Source organism: Chenopodium album, chromosome 19 (assembly GCF_948465745.1).
Source record: "Chenopodium album chromosome 19, dcCheAlbu1.1, whole genome shotgun sequence".
NCBI classification, from domain to species: Eukaryota; Viridiplantae; Streptophyta; class Magnoliopsida; order Caryophyllales; family Amaranthaceae; genus Chenopodium; species Chenopodium album.
In genome coordinates this window covers 10,633,276-10,657,371 of record NC_137852.1, presented here as the reverse complement: position 1 = coordinate 10,657,371, position 24,096 = coordinate 10,633,276, and the positions used below count along the sequence as shown (strand labels likewise).

The following is a 24,096-nucleotide window of genomic DNA, read 5'->3' as shown; positions in this document are numbered from 1 at the left end:
AATAAAACTGCGATGTCTTCTATGATGCGCTTCAATAACATTGTTTTAACTTTATTTCCATCAATAATCTAATTGAGGGGAAAAAAAATTGAGATACTGATCAACAATAAATGAAGGGCATTCTTTACAACCAGCTTAAAAATGGAAAATAAATAAAACTTGTGAATTACAGTAGGGCGGATCATCAACCGATGAATACACAAGAAAGCTGGTGATGTTCCCCAATCTTATGTAATACTTAAACTACTTTGTAATGTTGTACACTTACGCCTCTTTGTAAGAGTTGTAACTGATTGCCCAAAAAACCCTCACATTATCTCTGTGTGCTTATAATCTGAGACCTACAATCTAATATTTGAATTTAAAAATATAACAATGTACAAACCAAGAGACTGCTGTTATTTCTGATCGTCAATCACTCGTGTCACTACCCCTACTGCTATGGTTCTTCCTGATGAACGCAGGAAAACCCGCCCAAGAGCTTTACAGCTGGTGAAATCCTCAACACAAATTGAGTCTTGTAAAGCTACCTGAAACGACAGGGAAAAAAAAACCTATTAATAATGTTGAACACTTGAAGACTCTACTGCAAAAAGATTATCATCCACAAAAAAACTCAAAACCAGAGCAAAATCGTATCTAACCTCTATTATAGCAGTCTGCTTTGCTACAAGACAGCGGGGTGCTTTCTTTGTCTCCTTGCCAGTTTTGGGGTCAAGCAATGACACTATTTTCACAACTCTAGCCGCTTCCTTTGCATGGTGGATATGGAACTCCAACTGCAATTCATAGGGACTAAACTATAAGTTCCCATTACAAATTTAGTAATTAGTAAATTACACAAACTACAATGATGCTCACCTGAGAACCAATCAAAATAGGGATTTTTATATCAAAGATAAGAATCTTCAACTCCAAATGAGATGCAACTCTCACAGGATAATCTGGATGACACAACACTCCCCCTGCTATCACATGAGCAGCATCAATGCCCTGTAGAACAACAGAAACATTCTCTCCAGCTCTTGCAACGGCACAAGGTTGGGAGTTGCACTCAATGGAGCGTACCGTTGCTATTTCCCCTACAGGCATAACTAAAACCTGCATTCCAATATTGAGTTATTGACTGCGATTATGAGCAAGTAGAGAGAGTTATGATATCGAGTTAAGGGGAAATCTATATTTAGAAGTATACTGGGATCCAATGAGAAGAATGAAAAACACAGATACATCTTGCTATTCTAGCATACACTACTATACATACATTACCATTCTTTTTAGTCCTCAAATTTGACATATGTATATAATACACCTTTTGTGTGCTCATTATAGAAACATGAAGCCCCAGCCATATCTCGTTCGTCACTCAACCCCTAAACTCATACAAACGAAAAAAAAAAATCCACAAAACCAGCAAAAATTCATAATCTTGCTGCACGAAAAAACAACCAACCCAATTACATAAAAGCTCCTAGTTCAACTTGTATATCTCTCTGTTACTTTGTTAACTTCTCCAAATTGCAACATTAGTATGCAATTTTCAAGGTTTTCTCTGTAATCTCATTTTAACATTCTCCATTAAATTATCGATCAAGGTTGTCACTTCAGATAAGTGATACATTTCCTTCTTTAATTGTGACTTTTGGGTGATAACTCTCTAATCTCATAAGATTTTCCATTAATTATTGACAAAGGTTTATTTCAAATTTGTGTTCAACTATAATATTCGGGTGGCAATGATACGGGTCAAATACCATGGCTTGGTCAGATACTAGTTGAAGTTGTAGGTCATTAGTAGGTTGATATAAAAGAAAGTGGGAAAATATAAATAAAAGAAAAGGAAATGTAAAAGCTTGTCCACATCCGGTCAAGGTGTTTATACCAAAGACAATTTCTCAAAGCTCATAGTGATATATACCTTGCATCCATTACGAAGGGCTCCAGCTTCCAGCTTACCACATGCAGATATCTGAGCCATCGAATGTGTCTTGACAATATCACAAATGGGCATGAGCAGGGGTTTTTCATAGTCTCTCTTAGGTGGGCAGAGTGAATCTATTGCATCCAAAAGATGAGACCCCTTGTACCTGCATATCAAGCATCACAACAGATCATAACCAATAAGCAGATAGCAGCACAGGAGTTCCAGAAAATGACAGTTTTATGCGTAGTATATTGTCAACATAATAATTCCCCTCAGAAATCCCCTCTGAATGTTGCTCTCTTTTATAACGTGCTCCAAAGTCTTCAAGGAATAAGATACAAACATCTATAAACTGAAGACTACAAGGGCCTAATAGAGTTAAAGATTAATAAATTGGAAAACCAACACCACATACATTAAAGGCCTAAGTCAATCGCCAGTTCGCCACTACAGTTCCTGAACAATTAGATCTGGCCACCAAAGTAAAAACCTACATCTTTGTATTGGAAAGCAAACGGTTGGATTTTATGACTGTAATTTAAAAAATTACACACTCACCAGGAATTTAGCCGTGAATCGGAAGCTGCAGCCACCATATTTTGATTTTCCATAGCACTCACAGGAACCCATGAGATGAAAGATTCCTTGAAACCACACTGACGAAGAAATGATCCAACTTGATGCTTGATCAACTCAAATCGTTCCTTGGAGTAACCCACTACATCCATTTTGTTAACAGCAACAATAATTTGATCAACACCAAAACTTCTGATAAGCTGTGCATGCTCCCGTGATTGCCCACCAGTATTATCCATGCCCGTTTCAAATGCACCAACTGAGGCATCTATAACAAGAATCGCAGCATCTGCTTGGGTTGCGCCAGATATCATATTTGGGACAAAATCTTTATGTCCAGGAGAGTCTAGCACAACCACATGATACTTTTTGGTGTCAAAATAAGCAACACCTACTGTCATTGTTATACCCCGTTCCCTTTCTTCGGCACTCTCATCCAGAGCCCAAGCATAGGCAAAGGAACCTTTTCCCTAAACGGCCACACAGATGTATAACTAATTATGAGAGGCAAAAAAGATATAATCAGATAAAAAAGCTTTACACTGAACCATATCAATAATTTACCTGTTGTTTGGATTCTTTTTCGAACTTGTGCATTTGTCTTTGAGATATTTGGCCCAAGAGGTGTAAGAGTCTTCCTGACAGTGTTGACTTTCCAGAATCCACATGGCCAACCTGTGGCACCACCAACGGCATTATATAATCTTTCCCTAAACAAGATGACAACCAAAAGCTACTAATTGGCATCAGATACTTACAATAGCAAGATTTAGTTGAGCCATTACACCATCTTCATTGTCAGGTAGCATCCACTTCTCAGGTTTGTACTGTGCAAGGTTTTTCTTAGGAATAACAAGTTTGGAAGAACCAGGTTTACTATCAATAGACATATGATTTATGTCACTAGAAAGATTCTCAGGCTCTGTTCCATTTGCTGGAGAAATACTCGCACCTGCGCTATTGTGTTTGGATTTTGGGTCCTTAGCAGGGAACTTTTCAGATCTTATAGAGCTTGATAGACCCTCAGCCATACCATTGTTACTTGAAGATTTTGAAGTTGAGGCAAAACTGTGATCTTCTGGAGTGGTTCTTTCAATTTCAATGTAACTATCAATTTGTCTTGGACTAGACTGTGTCACTGTAGTTGTATTGTTCGCAGGAAAACCTGGGGGTGCACGAGCAGATCCTGAATAAATAAAGTTAAGCGCTAAGACATCAGTACGCAAATTTATACAAGGCCCAAAAGAAAGTTTTTGTGATCTTTACAGGAATAACAGAGAGCATACTATTCAAAAACATTAAATATTATGAGTCTTACAATAGCTAGAAATTCATATATAAGACATAAATTAGCTCAATACATTAAACATTGTACCCATAAAAAGAAAGGCAAAACATAATACAAGAAGAGTTTTGACTACTTGCTACAATGCTACATAGGTTGTCCCCTAGGCCCTAGGAACAGGTAAACTAGAAACCTAGACAAGGAAGTTCACATAGAACTTCAGGTTGGTGCATGCCTATGAAACTGAATTACCCTAATGTATTAGTAGCAAGACTTCAGAATTCAAAGAAGGAGGTGTGAATCCAAGTGTCAGATAATGATACCAAAAAATGAGGAAGTCGGGACTGTATGAAGAATAAGGGAGCTGGACACAATATTTTCTCAGCATTTGATTAAGATTAAAACTGCATCATGATCAATAGTCATAATATTTCCCAACATAGTATTAGAATCAGAATTAGCAATTGTTTGCACAGCAGTCTGCCTGTCGACTTCTCTCTACAGTGGCCAGCGGATGGTCAGATAAATTCAAAGACTACATTGTCTAAGTCAACTCACCATGCAGGATAAAAGCCCTAATATTTACTCACACTTTTCTTTCTATCCCTTTTCAGATTGGAACAAAACACGATACACATCTTGTTAGAATATCAGCTTATCAGCCAGGTACCAAGCAAACAACTACTTCCACTGTTTTTTTTTTTTTTTTTTTTTTTTGGTATCACCTTATTTTGAAGTTTCATTACAAAATCTGGCTATGTATTCTCTATCTATCTCCTTATAACCTGATTCCCTTATACTATCTCTCTACTCTCCTAAAAATAGTGCGTCCCCTAAGCGTTGCAGATATTATAATTTTTTTTTTTAATGGAGGATATAGAATTAATTTAACAAAAAATTTACTAGAAAAAACCCATGAATAAACCAATATCAAGAGTTTTGATCCTGTAATCATATCCGTAAAATTAATACTCCAGTGTTACTGTACAAGGTCAAAGATTAAATCCTCATTGATGACTAATCCCAGTGGGAAACTGATAGTTAAGTTAACTGCAAACAAAGTTACGTAAATTGATCCGTAATTAAGTGATCAACGTTCTATTTAAATCTTCATTATCTGACCTCTGTATGAACACACACACATGCACATTTTAGACACACACAAACACATATTTTGCTAAAGCAAAAAATAAAGATGCTTTGATTAATAACTGATAATGCAGTGGCAAAGGATGCGAAGGAGAGTAAAATGAGAAGGATAAAAAAAAAAAGTACCATACTACACAAGCAACAGCTAACGCCTAAGTGACAACTCATCTGCAACATGCATATGATAGGAGATGACAGCAGTAAACTAGAATGCTAAAAAAGTTTCTTGCAGTCAATATTATGTACCTTTTTTAACTGTATTCAAGGAGATGATATCATCTGGTGAGGGAACATCGAACTTGAACGGGGCTGATAAGAACCATTTAAAATCAGAAAATATTCAGTAAATAGGCTCTGCAATCTTATTATGAGTGATTCCATAGTTATGACAACTATCACGGTGCAAAAAAAGATCATAAATAATTTCCTATTAGGACATTCTTGCTTTTGAATTTCTAGCAGACCTATAGTTGTGAGGCGGGAGCTACGTGGTGCACTCTGCCCATCAGAGTACACATGATAATGTTGTTGAGCATTTTTAATGTCATGGCATCTACTGCCTTCTCCAGTTAGATTACAAAAATTCTGTGGATGAGAGACTACAGCCATTTTGGGTGTCCGACACGACACTGATGCAAATAGAGACTTGGCCAATTGGGATACTCCAGAACCTTTGCACGTGCCACCAACTGCAGCAAACAGATCTATTCTATAAATAACCACTCCAGAACAAAAAACCTAAGTGTAACTAGAAGGCCACTGGATGCTGACACTGACATGTACCAGAGCAAGGCAACTTTACAGACTTTGAAGCACAAAATAGTTCTTATCAAAGCTGAACAGTGATAAGATCACATAGAAATGAAGCTGATACGCTAGGCTTTTCCCCGTTGATGGAAGAGTCTCTTTTCATTGGACAGGTGGCAATCTAAGCTAAGAAAAGGCCAAAGTTCCAAAACCCTTCAGTCTTACTAATGGTCAAGCATAGTGACATTGGCTTAAAACAAACAATAAATACACAAAAGGAAGATAATAAACCATAACTCTAAAGTACATGTTCAAATAGTTCACATGAAGCTACAGACCACATAGATAAACCCTCACAACAGTTGCAACTATCCTGTCCTCTTCTCCAGAAAGGATGAAAAAATTAAAAGACCAACTAACACTCCATTTATTATCCTTAAGCATAATGAGCTCAATACGGGCAAAACCAAACAATGGCTGTATAATTGATTATATGAACAAAACACTGACACAAATGTGAAATCTTAAGTTTATACACTTCCATTACCTGTTTTCTTATCAATACTGCCGCTATTGCTGCTACTGTCAGAAGGGGGAACACGAAGAACACCACATATCTCACAATAAGTCATACTCTCTTCATTATCATAGGTACATACAGAACAGCACCAAACCCCGGGCTTCTTTGCTTCCTTTTTCACTACTACTTCTTCAGCTGCAACATCAAATTCAAGGATAGATAAATATAGTTTGATTTTCGTACAAAAGATCACCGGTAATCTAGACTATTAAACATACTTTTATTGCACATTAAATGGGAGAAAATGATGGAGGATAGGATAACAAGGGTAGGGAAGTTTTCGAATCTTTCCATATAATAACTACAATACACAATGTAATACTAAATCTTCATAAAAGTGTAACCATACAACAAGAATTCTATAATTAGTCTTTTAACTTGTATTTCATACTTCGAAATCAGCCATAAATTACTTTCATTTACCAACTCAACGCCGCGATAAGCATTAAAAATACTATAAAACACTCAAAATCAAAGACAAGACTTACAATGCTCTACATGAACATTATCATCATCATCATCTTCATAATCATATGCATAATCTTCATCATAATCGTCGTAAATGTCGTCCTCGTCGTAATCATATCCATGATTAGCTTTGCGAGACATGGCTCTACTATCTAACACATTACCAAAATAAACAATCCGTATCAATTGGAAACAATTATATCAACTAAAAATCACAAACCCAGAAAAATTCAATCTTTGAGGCAATATACCAATTTCCTACAATTGTAAAACTGGGGATTTATAGTGGAAGTAAAGTAAGGATCCAAAAAAAAATTGATAAAATTAAAGGAAGATACTTTACCAATGGATTGAAGGCAACAAATTACTTCAGCTTTGTTGCATTGGTACCCAGAAGATTCGAAAGAGGGAAATTAACAAACCCTAATTGGATTTCTAAATTAGTAATTAAACCTCAGTTTGTTTATTCACTTTGAATTGGGTATTTAAAGAAGATCAATGCAAAGAGGTTTAATTGATTAAAATAAGAAGGTTTTGCAGATGATTAGAGATGGTACAACCGTACAAACTCTGGAACACTTCAACGCTTTGTGTCTTTGTAAGTTTGTAGATGCAAAGTGGACTACTTTATCTACCTTGTTTAAAGACTCTAGTCGGAATTAGAAGGCACCCGTATTAATACACGAGATATTCTGTAATTAATAATGTATTCCTAAGGGAAATCAAATAAGGAGTAATCCGTATATGATTTTGGGATTTTTTTTTTTTTTTTTTCTCTTTGACTCGAGGGGAAATTGAATCCAAGAAACTTTATATTTTAACATTATGAGCAGAAAATCAATCAAAGTTTCAAACTTTAAGAAATTTAAATTGTAAGGTTGCAAATTTAGGGCAAAATATAAAGTTACCCAATTACTATTAGGAAACATTTATTCCAAAAAAAAAAATTACCCCATTACTTTTTTTTTCAAGAACACAATTACTAAAATTTTTTAAGACTAAGTAAAATGCAAAGATTAGGGAAATTATATTATACTTCGCACCTTTAAAGAGGATAGTAAATTGGATTGAAAGAGAAAGAATTGGTGCTTGAAGTTACATAGGCGGAATTAAGATAGATTGCGGTAATTTCTCACTTTGCAATTACTAGTATAAATCTACCTCTACGAATATTTATGTTGAAGAAGCATGAAGCCAATCAAAGAGGTTTTGATCTTTTGTTTTAAGTCAGCTATCTTTGGCAATATCCTAGTAGATAAACTCCTACTCTCTACTTTCTTTATCTCTTTTATATCAAAATAAAAATAATGAAATTCTTATTTTTACATATATATATAAAAAAAAAAAAAAAAAAAAACTAATATAATACAAGTTTTTTTTGTGTGGTTATAGACAATAATTATTATATACATACTTTGTACATCATTGCATTTGGGTAAATAATACTTCATTTTTTTTTTTTTTTTTTTTTTTGACAAGTATTTTATCACGTTTGTCAAAGAAAAAATTTAATGATAATATCTCTAATAATCAACAAATAAAAAGTACAAAAACTAGATTTTAATACGATATACATTGATAGAATTCAAATAAATACCACATGACTACGTTTTATAAATTACTATAGTTAGTCAAAAACTAAAAAAAAAAAATGAAAGAAGTATTGTTAAACATTAACAAATAAATAAAAAAATAAAAACTTTTCTTCTTGAAATTGTTTATTAAAAATAATAGATGTTGTTGCAATTGTTCTCCCTAAGCAATATTTTGTGTCTTTGTTGCAATTGTTGAGTCCAAGCAATTTCTAAAAACATGCATAATCAATGTAATAATGCTAAAGAAGTAAAGATTTTGAAAAAAAAAGCATTAAATATATTAATTCTAAATATGTGAACTGTGCACTCAAGTGCACCATGCGCATATACGCTGCACCCGATTAAAAAAATAGAACAAAAAGAACATTGTTATCAATTGAAAAAATCATGATATATATAGAAAAAACATGTCATTGTTTATTGAGTTCTCATAATAATTTTGTCTAGAAAATTAAAATCTCCCAAAAATAATTCAAGATTTAATTTTGAAATATCTAAATTTTAAATTTTAAAATTTTATTTACAAAATTTCACTTTTCAAAATTTTTATTTTTGTCATTTTTTTTCACCATTTTTTTAATATATACGATCCCTCCATATATTATTACTTGTTCCACTTTTCTTTTGCGTTTGTATTTAATTATTTGCTTCATTTCCTTATTTGGAAATATTAATAATAGTTTACTAATTTCTTCAATCCTAATGGACTCTTAATTATCATACATTAATACTTTCATATTCTTTCGCCTTCCAACGACTATTATACTTTATTTTTCCACTAAACCTCACTTCCTTCATATTTTATTACTTTTAAACTATTTTTCCTAAAATTCCACCTGGAGAAATGGAACAAGTAATAAAACACGGAGGGAGTATATAGTTATAAATTCATCTTAATAATGGTCATGTGTATTTCTTGTGATGTTCTTATATGATTAATAATGTTATTTACCTGAAAAAACATGATGTACTTTAAATTTGTTTGTAATGTACAAAAATTTATTAGCACTATGTACTTTTCATATGTAATTGTAATGTACTTTTAGTCAAATGTTCATTATTTATTATATATATTTCACTACCACATGACTTATCCGTTACTCTTTCTGTTAATTGGGTGTAGCCACCATTCAACCACCATACAGCCACCCCTCCACCTCACTGCCGCCCCTCCCTCCTGCCGGTGTCGGCGCCAATGCAAACCCATCCCCCTCCCTTTCCCCCACCCCTACGCAGCCAACGGAACCCCCCTTCCCTTCCCCGTTCTCGCTGCCCCGACCTCACCCCGGAACCAAAACCACCCCCACCGGAATTCGATCCCCAGCCCCATTCCCCCCACCGAAATCGACCCCCTCCCCTTCCCCTAACCTTTTCGGCCTTCCTAATCCTAAACCACCACCCCAAAACCACCATAAGCAAAACCCTAAATTCGTTTTGGGTGGTTTTGGGGTGGTGGTTTAGGGTTAGGAAAGGCCGAATTAAGGTTAGGGGAAGGGGAGAGGGGTCGATTTCGGTGGGGGAACGGGGCTGGGGATTGGATTCCGGTGGGGGGAAGGGAAAAAGGGGTGGTTTTGGTTTCGGGGTGGGTTCGGGGCAGCGAGAACGGGGAAGGGAAGGGGGGTTCCGTCGGCAGCGTAGGGGTGGGGGAGGGGGATAGGTTTGCGCCGGCGCCGGCAGGGGGGATGGTTGTGGTGGCAGTTGAGGGGAGGGATGGCTGGTTACTTTTCTTTTTTAATTTTTTTTTTTTTTTTTTTTTTTTTTTTTTTTTGGGAATAAATTTAACGAATTCCGTTAAATGGTAGTGAAATGTGAATTTTGTGAATTTGGGTGGTAGCAAAATAAATTTTTTTTTTAAACGGGGAGCAAATGTAACAAAGGGTGCTTTCGCTGGTAGTAAATGTCAATTTTTCCTTATTAATATTACGAATGCTCTTTAGATCTAAAATCAATCACCTATTGATGAGCTCTTAAAAGAATATTGTCATCATCAACCTTCATACCGGACTCTCTTAAAAACGGGAAAAAAACTCTAATCACTTGAGCTATCCCTTACTTTCATATGCTCATTGTAAATGTATGTAATGTTCCTTTTTTGCCAATGTTCATTCCGGGTTTACCCTGCGTATATTACACTCGAATGTACCATAGAAAATTAAATAAATTCAGATCAAATTAAAGTAGCAAAAAATAAAGTTGATTTTTAAAATAAAATATTTTATATTAGGTTTTTTTTTTTTAAAAAAAAAAATCGATATAAAGGAGAGAGAAAAAGTAAGAGTTTACCTACTCCCAAAGAGCTGACTTCTACAATCAAACCTCTCTGATGTCGTCTTCATGCTTCTTCTTCACTGAGGTTTCGTATCTGAAATTTTCATCCATTTTTTCCCATTTTTACAATCTGGGTATTTTAATTTTGTTCCAAATTTATCTATTTCTGTTTCTTTACTCAATTCAATGGCTTAATAATTCTGGGTTTGTGATTTTTTGCCCTGTTCTTGTCAGATTAACCATATAATAATTGATTTATGGAATTAAATTTATATTTTCTCTTATGTATGATTTTTATTGGACAGTTTTATGATTGAATTGGTTTGTGGGGTTTTCTGGGCGTATGTTGCTCATTTTGATGATCCAGTTTAATTATACTTGTTACGGAGTATAATATTTGTACGTTTTATTTTAATATAATAAGTGGATTTAATGTATTTTTTTGATTGATTGATTTGAAATCTTTAGGTATGTATAAGAAATTGGGGTTTTAGATCTTATTAGTTAGTAAATTGAGTTGGAAGTTTGGATTTTTTTGGGGTTTAATTCCGACATATTTATTTTCTATAAGCTTATTGATTATATTACAGTGTTATTCATCTATAATTTTGTGGGTTTTTGTTTATTTGTCGCCATGAAGGTTTAGGTCTTTATATGAATGAAAATTGTTTATGGTCTCATAGACCCTTAGACTTAGGAAGGGCCAAGGGATTTATAATATTTTCTATGAAAATCTTTTGTGATTGGATGTAAAATGATAAGCTGCCTCTTGGGAATTTGCCTGAACTCCTTAGCAAACACGGTTATTGACCGGTTTATGGTGATTAGTGGTAAGGTTGGGCACATTTGATCCTCTCTAGACTTGTTTGTCCTATGAGATCTATATTGAGTGGTGGTTGTTGATACTTGCTAGCTTATATGTTTTTTCCTTCTTTACCTTTGGGATTATGTTTGAAAAAGTAGCCAATCGTCTGCACAAGCATGGAAACGGAAACTGGATAATTTCCTCGATGTCATCATCTAGTTTTTCAAGGGACCGATCTTACTTGATGAGTGCAAATAAATTCTATAAAGTTGAATGAGTGCATTAGAGAAACTGTTGGAGTAGACCTTGATGTACTTGTGCCATTTTGTGGTCCAAATAAATACTGTAAAGTTGAATGTCACTTTTTGCTTGCATTTCTATCTTCCTTTTATGAATGCCTTTGATGGTAATTTTATAAAAAAATTCACTATGCATTTGTGGAGGCTCAATTGTGCTCTCCATCTTCTTTTATCTTGTCTTTCTTGAGTGGCTTAAACCTGTACATGTTTTGATAGGTAGTGTTGTCTTCTGCAGAAGTGGCATCATGTATTAAATCACTGCGTAAATTAGTCATTGGCTAGTGTTCGGTGAAGAAGTTGGTCGAGTCTCTTAGTGGCTTGAAAATTGTGTGATTTATGTAATATTGTTCAAGTTTTGGGTGTAGCATGTTCATGGCCTTTCAATGTTTTTATAAAAGAGGGCCTCAACGAAGCACTGGTGGAGGTGAAGATATTAAGCCTCGATTGAAGTCTTCTGAAATAGTGGAAGTTCAGTTGGATACAAACTGGGATGATATATCTTGTCCAGTATGCTTGGATTATCCTCATAATAGTGTGCTGCTTCAATGCTCATCTTATGATAAAGGATGTCGTTCATATGTGTGCGACACCAATCACTTGCATTCAAACTGCTTAGATCGCTTCAAAACTGCATATGGGATACCTTCACAATCAAATTCACCACCAACATCATTTTCATTGGGAAATGAAAATTCAGCTGCAGTAGTTCCTGAAAGCAATTGTAAGCCAACTTGTCCATTATGTAGAGGGGAGGTAAATGGTTGGGTTGTTATTGAGAAGGCCCGAGAGTATCTGGATCAGAAAAAGCGTTATTGTGAAGAGGAACGATGTTCTTTTGTTGGTACTTTTTCGGAGCTTCAAAAACATGCTCAAGAAGAACACCCTGATTCCCGTCCATCAAAAATTGATCCTGCACGTCAGCTTGACTGGGATAATTTCCAGCAGTCATCAGAAATGGTGGATGTTCTTAGTACCATTCATTCAGAAGTTCCGCGTGGAGTTGTTCTGGGTGATTATGTGATTGAATATGGTGACGATGATACAGCAGACGAGTTTGAGGACTTCCCTGGTGATGAAGGAAATTGGTGGACTTCATGTATCCTGTATCAAGTATTTGATAATCTCCGCAATAGTCGAAATAGGAGGAGGTCAAGAAATAACGATACAAGAAGAGGAAGCCGCCGTTCTAGCAATGATACGTCAAATTCAGATGATGGCTCTGTGACATCTGTAGAATTTCCAGACTATAGAGGAGATGAGTTTGATGATGAATTTATACACTCCAGAGGTCCTGCAAGAAGTAACTTTAATCACCGAAGGTTAGTTTTAGACTTTTAGCACTAGTCAATTCTTGTTGGAATATTTTCAGTTTTTATGTGGATTCTACTAGTTTGTTCTCACCCCTACCTTATGCTATTTTATTGGTTTCTTCTATGTTCAGTGTTGTTGAATTGGGCATTATGTCTCTACTACAGAGAGTATTTTGTGCATGACAGAAATTTTCTCAATGTTTGCTTCTATATCTCTTCAGGTTTCTTGCCTGCAAGTGAATGGAACCTTATAAGCATATTTGTCTAAAATAAACTGTAAACAAGAGATTTCAAACAACTAACAGAGAGAAACTAGATTTTTCTTCCCTTTAAGCTATTATTGATGTGGTGAATTTTAATTTTCAGTCATGCAAGTTTCATGTTAGTGTTCAATTTGCTACGCGTTGTGGACTTGAAAGTCATTAAAGTGAATTTTTATTTCTTACAAGGTGCTGCTTCATAGAACTACATAGTAAATGTTTCCATAAAGTAAGTTTCATGTTAGAATTCCATCACTACTATGTCGTATGTTCTAAAAAGTAAAGCGTTCTTTTGGAAGTATTTTACGTTCGATGTGCAAAATAAAGAACAACAGGAAATTATCTAAAATATTCCATAAACAGGTATTCTTTTTAATGGGAAATAAAATTTATTTTTGCAAAATTTGTGTGATTATATTTGACTTTTGTTTCTCACTTGTTCAATTTTGTTTAATTGTACAGCATTACTGTTTATAATCGTGCCATTCTATCTCTTTGCCTCACTTACTTGGTTGATAAAAGGTTAAAAGCCTTAATTTTCCCCCCTTTTACATTCTCCATTAGATCATTCTAGCTGATCGCCTGATCTTTCATTATTGAAGGCAGATGCATGTACCATGTGTTTTGTGCAACACAAAATGAATTTAAGTCTTGTTTGCATCTCTTGCTGAACTCTTCTAAATTGTAATGGTACTGTCTGCAGTTCTCGAAGAAGACGCTCCCGCTTCTATGATCATTAGGTGCATTCGTGCTAACTTGTTGGTACTTATTTTTTCTTTTCCCAAAAGATTAATCTTGCAATGATTTCAGTTTTGAAATATGACTTGTTTTTAGCTGCTTCCTAAAATTTCCTAAGTTCATGCTTGAAGCAGAAGCTGAGGGGATATGATGAAAAGCCGAAGCAGAAAAGAGTACTGTGATGCTATCTACAGCATCCTGTCTTCCGCTGCAATCAGCTTATAATCAGCTCATCTAGTTAGATATGAAATCCTAGATGTTAATGGATTTTAGTTCTAGATATAATTTTTTTTCATTGATTAGTCCCTCCTTTTTCCGTTGATTTGAATGGAATATTAGAGATAAAGAATATCTGGGTTTTGTTTGCCTTTTGTAAGAAACTTTGGGGTAATGCATGTACATATTTCATGGTAAATACTAGATTTTGTTTTCCTTTACGTAGTTTCTCGAAATGGCAATCTTAAGAGTTTGGGATCTACACATGTCTATCATACACTCGGGTATGCTTGGAGGTACACTCAAGTGTATGAAGAAAATGTAACGTGTTGGTGTTTTTATGAAGCTATTATAAATGAAAAGTTAGCAAGTGATGTTGCAATAAGAGCATATTTTAGTGCTTATTGAATGTTTTATGTTTTTATTTATTGCGTGAGATATATTTTCTTCTTATCCTTGTAGATTCTCATCAACCATAATTTTGAATTGGTCAACAGTAGAAGTTTAAAAATAAATACTGTAAATTAGGAGACTTATATGGTGGATGCTTGTTTCAGGGTCTCAATCATCAAACTTGGACCAAGTATAGTTGGTTAAAAATAGATTTGAAAAACACACCAATTATTGAATTGCGGCAAATTGTAACAATACTTGTGAGAAAAAGAAGGGAGAGCAAGTCTAAAATGATTTTTTAACGAGTTGGTCAATATAGAAACTAATTATTAATTTTTGGTATTTTATTACGGAGTATTATCTTTTATGTATAATAAAATGAGTAGCATTTTCTTAGAGGATCATGGAGTGGAGGAATCGAGGGATGGTGATGGTTTGTCCCTCCATCTTCCCCAGGAGTGGCTCGTATTCGATTCTCACCCAACCCCTCCTATGATAGGAGGGGCACCCCCCGAATTTTACCGTGTAAAAAAAAAAAAAAATTGAGTAGCATTTTTATATTTTATATTTTCATTTCATACTACCCCTGTTTCATATTATTTGCAATTTTAGTATTCATACAGTGGTAGAAAAAACAAATTGCTAAATTCAATTCAATGTAGATTGTACGACAACGATAACTTTAGCTACATTTATCAATCATCCACGGAGGTTTTCATATTTTATTTATTATATAAAAAAAAACAGTTAATAGTAACGAGTTGAAAACCACTATCACTAATCTCTATTTAAAATGAAAAAATTATCAATCAATAGATAGGAGTATAGGACATGATTTTCCAATCGTTCTATTTATAATAATAACAATAATATTGTATACACGCTCTATCATTTTATGTTATTAATTATATTTGTTGACTTGTATAAATTGTTTAAAAGTGATTGGGGACGAGGCCATGGGAGGTGTTGGCGCATGAGATTAAAGAAGACTTAATGTAATCATATTATAATACAAAAGATAGCTTGTGCTTGACAAAAAGTCAATTTCTTTTATAGTGATTTGATTATTTTATCTTTATTTGTCTTACCATGCTCTTATTTCTCACTAAATTTATTTTTAAAAAAAAAAATTTTTTAAAAAAAACATCTCCTTTTTGGCTTTTTGTTATTATAAGTTGCTCTCTTTTTTTTTTTTTTTTTTTGGTTGAAATAATTGTGTCAAGTAACCTTAGCTTTTCTATGATAGTGTCTATGATAGTTATACCATCATGTCACAATTCTTTCTCTTGAGGTGTTTATTTCTTATTAATGGGGTGACTAGAAAATTTGACATTAAATTATGATATGACTATAGTTATGATCCCTCAAGCCGAAATTAGTAATCAATTTGAAGAATTAATATTTAATAAAAGTAGTAACCCTTTTGAACAAGTCTTTAGTACTAATATTTAATATAATATGATCTAGTAAATTAATGGTAGGAGAAGATAGAGATGACTCTACAAATCTACAATAACAATTAAAAAGGGGTCAAAGTGTCAAACTTTATTAATCATGTCTTAATCTTAATCTTAATCTTAATCATAATAAAAGGTTAGGGAAAATATAGTAAAAAAAACTAACTCCTAGTTGACAAGTAAACTTCACCTACATATAGTTGTTAATAATAAGCTAACGTTATATTCACTTTGTATTTATATACGACATTCAATCAAAGTTAGGGTTAGGGAATTGAGGACTTCCTATGATTAATTTAAGATTATTTTTACCTAGATGAGTATCAAATTTTTAACATATTAAGTAAGACAAATGGAACAAAAATAGTCGAACACCATAACTGTTAGCTGTTCAGATGATAAAAGATCAAAGGCTGTTCTTTGCAATTAGGGCCGGGGTTACCAATGACAATGGTGAAGCTTGTACTAGCACCGCCGCAGCCCGTAGGAGCATAGAGCAGTAATCAATGAATTCGTATTTGTTCATATGTCAATTAAAGATGAGGGGGTGAGCTTTAGAGTTTGTTTTGCTATTTAATTCATGCGAAATTCAAGCACTGGTGAATTCTGGGTTAATGCGTTAGCATACCATTCACTCTTTGCTTCAAAGAATGATAGAAGTGCAAATTGATCATGTTTGATACTTGATAATTCAACTTTGTCGAACCGGAAATCCCTAAAATCCAAACCAAATTTGATCCAAATGCATTTGCTACTTTCATTAGCTGTTCCCAGTACTAGATTTGAAACTCGAGGCTCAACATTTGTAAGCGTCACCAGAACGTGGCTATGGAGAGACATCTAGTATAAACTGCCAAGTAATCTGTTGAAACTCCGGCAAATAACAAAACATACTGCATATGATTGACCAAAGGCAAACATATAAAAATTCCTCAATTATAGTCACTAAATTGTAGTACACTACCATTTTCAGAAGTCAGTAAAATACACATTCCATTTTCAGGGTGTATAAATATAGAGCATTTTTAAATATAACCTTACAAAAGTAGGCCAAAGCAAACAAAAAAGCTTAATATGGAACATTATTGGGAAGATTCCGAATAACGTTGCTCTTCATACCCATCTTACTCCGCATGTGTTCTACTCCAGATCTGTTGATCTCCTTCAAAACCTTCATTCTTATCATTCGATCCTTTGATTGCACAGTTGCTAGACCCATGCTCTTATACCTGAAATACAAATGGTATAACATTATACATTGCAAGGGGTGAAGGGGTAGACTAAGTACTAGTATCGAACAGCACACTGTAATCTATGAAAATCTCAATTGGATACAAAGGTTTTGAAAGGCATACCTTGCAGCTAGCGCCAAAGAAATAGCCATATCATTCGCAGGAGCAGGGCGTGGGTTTTGCTTGTAGTAGCGCAAGAATTCTCGTGATCCAAGTGTCTTTGCAGATGCACCTTTATCAGTCCTGCTTTTGATGATGAGCTCAGCCCCGCCACTTCCAAGTTCAACTGAATTAGCTCCATCATCAACTGCAACAAGCTGTTTTCCATCTACATCCATGAAGCTACCAAAATCAAAGAAACCAAATTAGTACAAGTATTTAACAGGGGAAAAAAAAACCAATAACAAAAAAATAAATTATGAGAGAACAGAATATTGGACCAGTCTTTACTACACAGGATGGAATAAGTGGGATTCACTGGAAAGTAAAGTTGTAAGGGGTGGAAGCAACAAAGGGTGAACAAAAAAATCAGAACCTGTTAGGTAACCTGCAATACCCATATACGGAGTAACAAAATTGGGAACTTGTTGCAACAGGTTACCAAAACAATTGGGTAACCAGTCAACACCGAATTCAATACTGGGTACAAGGAACCAGAACCGGGAAAAAAAAAATGCTATTTACACCCAAATCATGAAACAATATAAGCTCTATCATAGAATAGTTTTATTTGTTTGTTTGGCAAAATTTTATCAAGTCAAGATAATGGCAGGGTTCCCTAAACCCGAACTGGTACCCATTGGTTCTCATTTTCCAATTCTGGGAATTTTGACTAATTTCTCTGCATTGCTCACCCCTAGAAGCAACCTGTTCCCTCATTACTCTCACTTAAGAACCCATCATTTAAAAAAAACCTTTTGCACCTTAAAAAGAAAACCCATCATTTCCTGTCTTAGATGTCCCTAACTTCCACATGTATCCTTCACTGCACTAATTAAGTAATATTAGACTTTACCTAAATTTTGTTTCACCTACAATATTTCATCACCTGTAATTACTTCTTTCTCGGCTGATTCGAGCTTTAACTATTGTAGTTTTCTATTTCTAGACCTCAAAAACCCACCAGTCAACCTCAAGTGAAAAAAATGGGAAGCCCTTAGATTGGTATTAATTATAAACTAAATATAATAGAATTAGTACCTGGTACTATAATCATAAAATTCTTCTAATTCCACCTCCTCTTCATCACCACCATCACCAAAACGAACTTTGCAGTGACTTTTTGCTTCCATGTGCTTCCGAACTGCCTCCAAGCTGCTAAATGGTTGACATCTCTCGTTGCAGTACAAGCACAAGAAATCCCTTTTCACCTAACAGAGCAGAAAAATCAGAAGGGACATAAATTAAAATAAGTGGGGATATGATAGAGGATTTGCAAATCCACATCATTCCTTGCCATATGATAGTTGCAGTAACTTGATACCTTGATCCCAAGATATGTGAGGAACCCCTTTGGATCTTTCAAATACTCGATATCTGGAATGAAGAAACCGTGCTTTTTGTGCATATGAACCATACATTTTTCTATTGTTTGGTGCTTTAAGTCACACATAAAGCAACAAGTTGGGTCCAGGCCTTCAAACTCTTCTTCTTCATCACTATCAGAATCAACCACAGCAGCAGAATCCCCATTCATATTCATAGATGTAAGAGAATTTGTAGCCTCATCAATGATGTCATCCTCAGAATCTACCTCCTCCCACTCACTTTCATCACTCTCCTCCATGTCCACATCTTTTCTAGGAGGAGGTTGAACTGGGGTACGACGTGTCAGTGGCCTAACTATGGCAGTGTTTTCATTTTGATTATTATCTCCAGAAAAAGCTCGCATGATGTGACTCTTTGATTTGAGATGCTGAGCATGAGCCTTGGAGCTTCTGTAACCCTTGCCACAAATTCTACAACTGTAAAGCATAGGGGCCTCATTTAACTTATTCTTTTCCTCGGCAAGTGCAGATAGCCTTGCCAAAAATAGTGCTTCTGTTACCCCAGGAACCCCAGCAATCTGCAACATAAAATTGGAACACAATACAGAAGTAAAAATTAATTAAAAACTATAAAGAATGTTGCATGGAAAAAAAATAAAATAAAAAATAATAAATTAAAAAAAAAAAAAAAAAAAAAAAAAAAAAAAAAAACAGCATCACTTAACAGAAAACTAAATTGACGACATTGCAGTATAATTTTTTCTATCATAGACCTAGCACCTAGCCATCTAAAGCAAAGTTACATAGTAGCAATTGAAGAACCGAAGAAATGTAACCTCCCCTAAGAGCACTATGAAGATAATATAACCTCTTACAGCTACAGAATATTCCCTTAAGGATCCCCGCAACATGGCTCCTACCACCTTTCCAAAACATACAAGCCTTTGGAAGGAAATGAAATCCCAGCTCATTCCATGACGATATTTTTTTTCTTTCAAGTAGGATAAAGGCTCACCCTATCGGGATAAGGAAGAGATCCCTAAGATAGGACTGGTGAAAAACGATCCACGGCTAACAGCTCTAACTCCTACTCTAATGATCAAGATATAAATATGATAAAAGACGCATTCTAAACTCTAGTATCTCTGTAAAAATCCTTGAAAATCTAAACTTCACAAACTACTTTGCGCAACAGTTATCATACAACTTTTCTAGAACTATGATAATTCTTTGCAGCCTACTTAGCCAATCATTTATGTCGTGCTTATTCTGATAATTTGGTTGTATTAACAAACGGTCACAGAAACTATGGCTGTGAGTTTACTCCTTGGCTCATTGCCAAGGGGATTGCAGTGGGTTTATTGACAAACAGCGTAAAGCTATGTCAGATCCACAAGATGGTTCATGCAGCTAATGATCAAGAGGCTCAAACAGGATTCGATGAATTATAAACTCACATAAATCTAAGAAAGAAATACTCAAAATTAATCAATACAGTAAACATTATTCTACTAAAATAACACACAAAACAGCCCAAACCCCAATAATCAGGGAAGTCCAAGCATAATTAATAAATTTCTGAACTTCAGCAAACATAGACAAGTCCAAAAGTTGCCGATTTATCAACCAAGTTTTGTTTGTTCCCACAAACACGTCTAATTCTGGGTAATATTTTGTTGTTCACATAATATTCAATTCATTTAACCCTAGAGGAACCAGAAACACTCCAAACATGTTATATATACACACAAATTGGTGAAATTCAATTACCCAAAAAACAAAAGGCAAATTAAGCAATAACCCATAAAAATTAAACAAAAACCCAAATCAAAAAGAGATATAAACAGAAGAAAAAACATAAATTTAAGAAATTCAGTGAATTTATTGTTACCTTGCGTTTGAGGTTGTAACGGTGCCATTCAGATTTATAATGAAGCTTTTGTTCTACATCATCGTTAAATTCTTTGTTGCAAGCATTGCAGGAAAGCCCAGACATAACTATTTCGAATTCGATTTCCTGAGTTAGGGTTCTAAAATCTGTGATTTTTCCTAATGGTGGCCGCTTATTAGGGAAATAGGGAGTACTCTGTAATCGGGTTAAAATAGGTATTTTAGGAGTGCGAAGGTTTACGACGGCTCAAAGCCTCAAGTCGGCGTAAGTATTTGTATTGCTTTTCGTCTCCATTTCTTTTTACTTGTCACGTTTATAAGTCACGTTTGTCGATGTACAAATTCAATGATAGTGAGGGATAACTCAAGTAGTTAGAGCTCCCCTTCCGGTCGCAAGTAATTTTAAGATCGATTCTCATCATTTGCCTTTGTGGCTCTTTAAACACCAAAAAAAAAAAAAAAAAAAAAAAATTATCCACAAATATGAAAAAAATTAAAAAAAAAAAGTGAACCCACATGAGTATATTTTTCATTATGTATAGATCATAAAACACGGTCAAGACAAGTGTATAAATAATACTAAAGTCAAAACGTGTCAACTAAAAAAACAGATGTATTTGACATGTTCAAATTCAGCTATTAATATGTTTAAAATTACCGATGAGTAATAAGTATAAAATAAAAAGTTCATACGATACTTTGTCCTGTATATTTAATGATATATATCGTGATGTTTCTAACATGATCCTACATAACTATAATTTTCATTACAAAAAATCACAAATACAATTATAGAGAAGTGTGTGAATAATGCTAAAGTCAAAACGTATCAACTAAAAGAAACAGAGTAGTCGTATTGCATTTTCGTTTGGTACTTAATTGTATATTGTACCCCGACCTCAAACAAATTAGGAACAGCCGAAGAGGCCCATTGTCACAAAATGTGCATCAAGGGCCAATGAAAAACTATCCTCACAAATAACACAAGTCCTTCCGGCGCATTTTGTCCTTACTCATGCGCACCCGGGAAAACTTCCTAGGAGGACATGCATCCCAAGACTACTCCCAATTAAGCTAAATGTAGTCAAATAAACATCCTAGGAGGTCACCCATCCCAACACTCCTCGAATCAAATAAAGTGAAGATAACCTTTAATCGATGTTAAATACTTCCTCCATTTTTCTTTTATTGCACCATAAGGACTTTTACAATAGTCACTTAATCTTGTTTGACCATCTTTTGTGATTTATCCATTAGGCAAAACATAGTCATGTAGGATCTAGTTAGATTCGTCTCGAAATCTACTTTTCAAATATCAATTTTTATAATTTGACTAAAGTATAATTAAAGATGTTAATAGCCAAAGTTATGCATTGGGAAGCGTGAAACCTCTTATGGAGCAATATATAAAAAAAAGGGGCTTTTCTACACAGTAACCTTGTTTTTTTTTCACTTTTCTACGTTACGTTGTGCCCCAACATATATGACTTTCTACACTATAACCTCAATATACTTTTTGTTTCCATACGGTAACCTTGCCGTTAAAAAATTCCGTTAGTGGGGCCCACTCTCCATTTATTAATATTATTTTTATTGAATTGGTATTCCGTCAAAGGTTTCGGGGGCTATTTTGGTTCTTAAGGGACCAAACTGAGCTCAGATTTGACAAAAAAAAAATAACGTAAATGTCTCGTTTTGTGTGTTAAAATGACAACACGTAAATCGAGACATTTCTTAATAAGCAAAACGAGGCATCTACGTTATTTTTTTTGTCAAATCTGAGCTCAATTTGGATCCTTAAGGGCCAAAATAGCCTCCGAAACCTTTGACGGAATACCAATTCGACAAATATAATATTAATAAATGGAGAGTGGGCCCCACTAACGGAATTTTTTAACGGCAAGGTTACCGTATGGAAACAAAAAGTATATTGGGGTTACAGTGTAAAAAGTCATGTATGTTGGGGCACAACGTAGAAAAGTGAAAAAAAAACAGGGTTACTGTGTAGAAAAACCCAGAAAAAAAAAAGAACGGAGAAAGTATATGAAATTTTGTCATGAAATACCACATAAACGGTACGTCATGTTTTATGAACAAGTAATCGATTTATTTTCCGTAAACAACTACCCCTAAGATGTAAAAACTTAATCTAGCATTACCCTTTAATAGTTTCCGTCCAATTTTTCCATTTGTAGCGTAGTTAAGTTTTTCCAGGCTATCTAATTAACTTTTTTTTTTTCACCTTTTTAACACTTGTAATGTTTTTTTTTTTCCCAATCACAACCAAAAATCCAAGAACTATAAATCCGAGCAATTGAACACAATTTACTCATCACCAAATGAGGTAATTTTTAAAGTTATTGGTAATTCGTTGGCAATGTAATCAGTTTAGTGGTTTTAATTTGCTTTAATTATTATAATTATGGAATCAATTTAGGGTTATGGCTTCAATACTTGAGTGATGAAGAGATTTTTAATTTTTAGTGTTTACGGTTGAAATTAGATTATATTAGGGGTTTTGTATTTTGGGGTTTGTGGTTATGGCTTCAACTGTTCGATGAAAAGGTCATAAGTTCATATCAATTACTATATTACTTTGTCCATAACATTACTTTGAGTCACTAACATGGACTTACCCACACAAAGCAAGAAGATGAGTAAGAAAGAGATAGTAGTGTCCAAGAGAAAAATGACATTTAACCTGTTAATTATTGAAACAGAGTAGATATTTGAAGCAATAAGATCAGATTAGGTCAATCTATAGATAGTGAAAGGTGAAAGGAAAATGGAGGGAAATCTAATGAAGGATAAGTGAGGTAATTAGGAAGGGCGGGATAATTAGGTGGTGAAAAGTAATTATGGGCTCCACAAATGGAAAAATTGGACGAATTCCGTTAGATAGTATTGATAGATAAAGTTTTTACCTTAAACTCGGATAGTTTTTCACAAAACAAACACATTTATGGGGTTGTTCTTGACAAAATTTCCTAAAATATAAGTATATTAATTAGTTAAGTAAATCCACATGAATCAAATAAACCTAATATCTTTTAATATATTCGAAATAGATTTGTCAACTTGACCCGATTTGATCCATCATCATATTTTGCAATGATAATATGATTTTTTTTTTTGAATAACAATGATAATATGATTATACATTATTTGAGATAGTTTTTTTATTTTTTATTTTTTACACTATCCAAAATCTAATTCGAACCGACAAATCTACTTTGAAATGATTAGCAATAACATAAGTCCAACACCTCAATTTGCTCCATACCTCTCCTTCACTACCTCAAGGTCCTCAAGTAGAACATAACATATAAGTCGATTCCAAAATTTGCTCCATACCTCTCCTTCACTACCACCAAAGTATCCAAATTACAAAATTACCCCTTTCCCACACCCAAAAAA

At 34.3% G+C, this 24,096-nt stretch overlaps 3 protein-coding genes across 9 annotated transcripts; 1 reads left to right on the top strand and 2 right to left on the bottom strand.

The window, feature by feature from the left end:
- Positions 1-43: 43 nt before the first annotated feature.
- LOC145594616 (uncharacterized) lies at positions 44-7,347 on the bottom strand. Of its 3 annotated transcripts, XM_081650939.1 has the most exons (12): positions 7,073-7,347; positions 6,750-6,881; positions 6,229-6,396; positions 5,399-5,623; positions 5,181-5,243; positions 3,259-3,686; positions 3,065-3,175; positions 2,483-2,970; positions 1,919-2,087; positions 862-1,101; positions 645-779; positions 44-530 (listed from the first exon to the last, which is right to left on the bottom strand). In XM_081650939.1, the coding sequence occupies exons 2-12, from the start codon at positions 6,868-6,870 to the stop codon at positions 399-401; spliced, it is 2,280 nt and encodes a 759-aa protein (XP_081507065.1). In that variant the 5' UTR covers positions 6,871-6,881; positions 7,073-7,347; the 3' UTR covers positions 44-398. The 3 variants fall into 3 exon arrangements, with proteins under 3 accessions (XP_081507065.1, XP_081507067.1, XP_081507068.1); XM_081650941.1 differs by lacking the exon at positions 5,399-5,623 and having other exon boundaries at positions 47-530; positions 7,073-7,346; XM_081650942.1 differs by lacking the exons at positions 5,181-5,243; positions 5,399-5,623 and having other exon boundaries at positions 47-530; positions 7,073-7,346.
- Positions 7,348-10,589: 3,242 nt separating this feature from the next.
- LOC145595962 (uncharacterized) lies at positions 10,590-14,419 on the top strand. Of its 5 annotated transcripts, none has more exons than XM_081652393.1 (4): positions 10,590-10,677; positions 11,932-13,015; positions 13,970-14,028; positions 14,139-14,419. In XM_081652393.1, the coding sequence occupies exons 2-3, from the start codon at positions 12,063-12,065 to the stop codon at positions 14,004-14,006; spliced, it is 990 nt and encodes a 329-aa protein (XP_081508519.1). In that variant the 5' UTR covers positions 10,590-10,677; positions 11,932-12,062; the 3' UTR covers positions 14,007-14,028; positions 14,139-14,419. The 5 variants fall into 5 exon arrangements, with proteins under 5 accessions (XP_081508519.1, XP_081508520.1, XP_081508521.1 ...); XM_081652394.1 differs by having other exon boundaries at positions 14,136-14,419; XM_081652395.1 differs by having other exon boundaries at positions 14,123-14,419.
- Positions 14,420-16,951: 2,532 nt separating this feature from the next.
- LOC145594615 (cytoplasmic 60S subunit biogenesis factor REI1 homolog 1-like) lies at positions 16,952-20,922 on the bottom strand. The gene is made up of 5 exons (XM_081650938.1): positions 20,681-20,922; positions 18,786-19,367; positions 18,503-18,672; positions 17,426-17,644; positions 16,952-17,299 (listed from the first exon to the last, which is right to left on the bottom strand). Exons 1-5 carry the CDS (start codon positions 20,783-20,785, stop codon positions 17,140-17,142), a joined length of 1,236 nt encoding a protein of 411 aa, XP_081507064.1. The 5' UTR covers positions 20,786-20,922; the 3' UTR covers positions 16,952-17,139.
- Between the last annotated feature and the right edge of the window lie 3,174 nt (positions 20,923-24,096).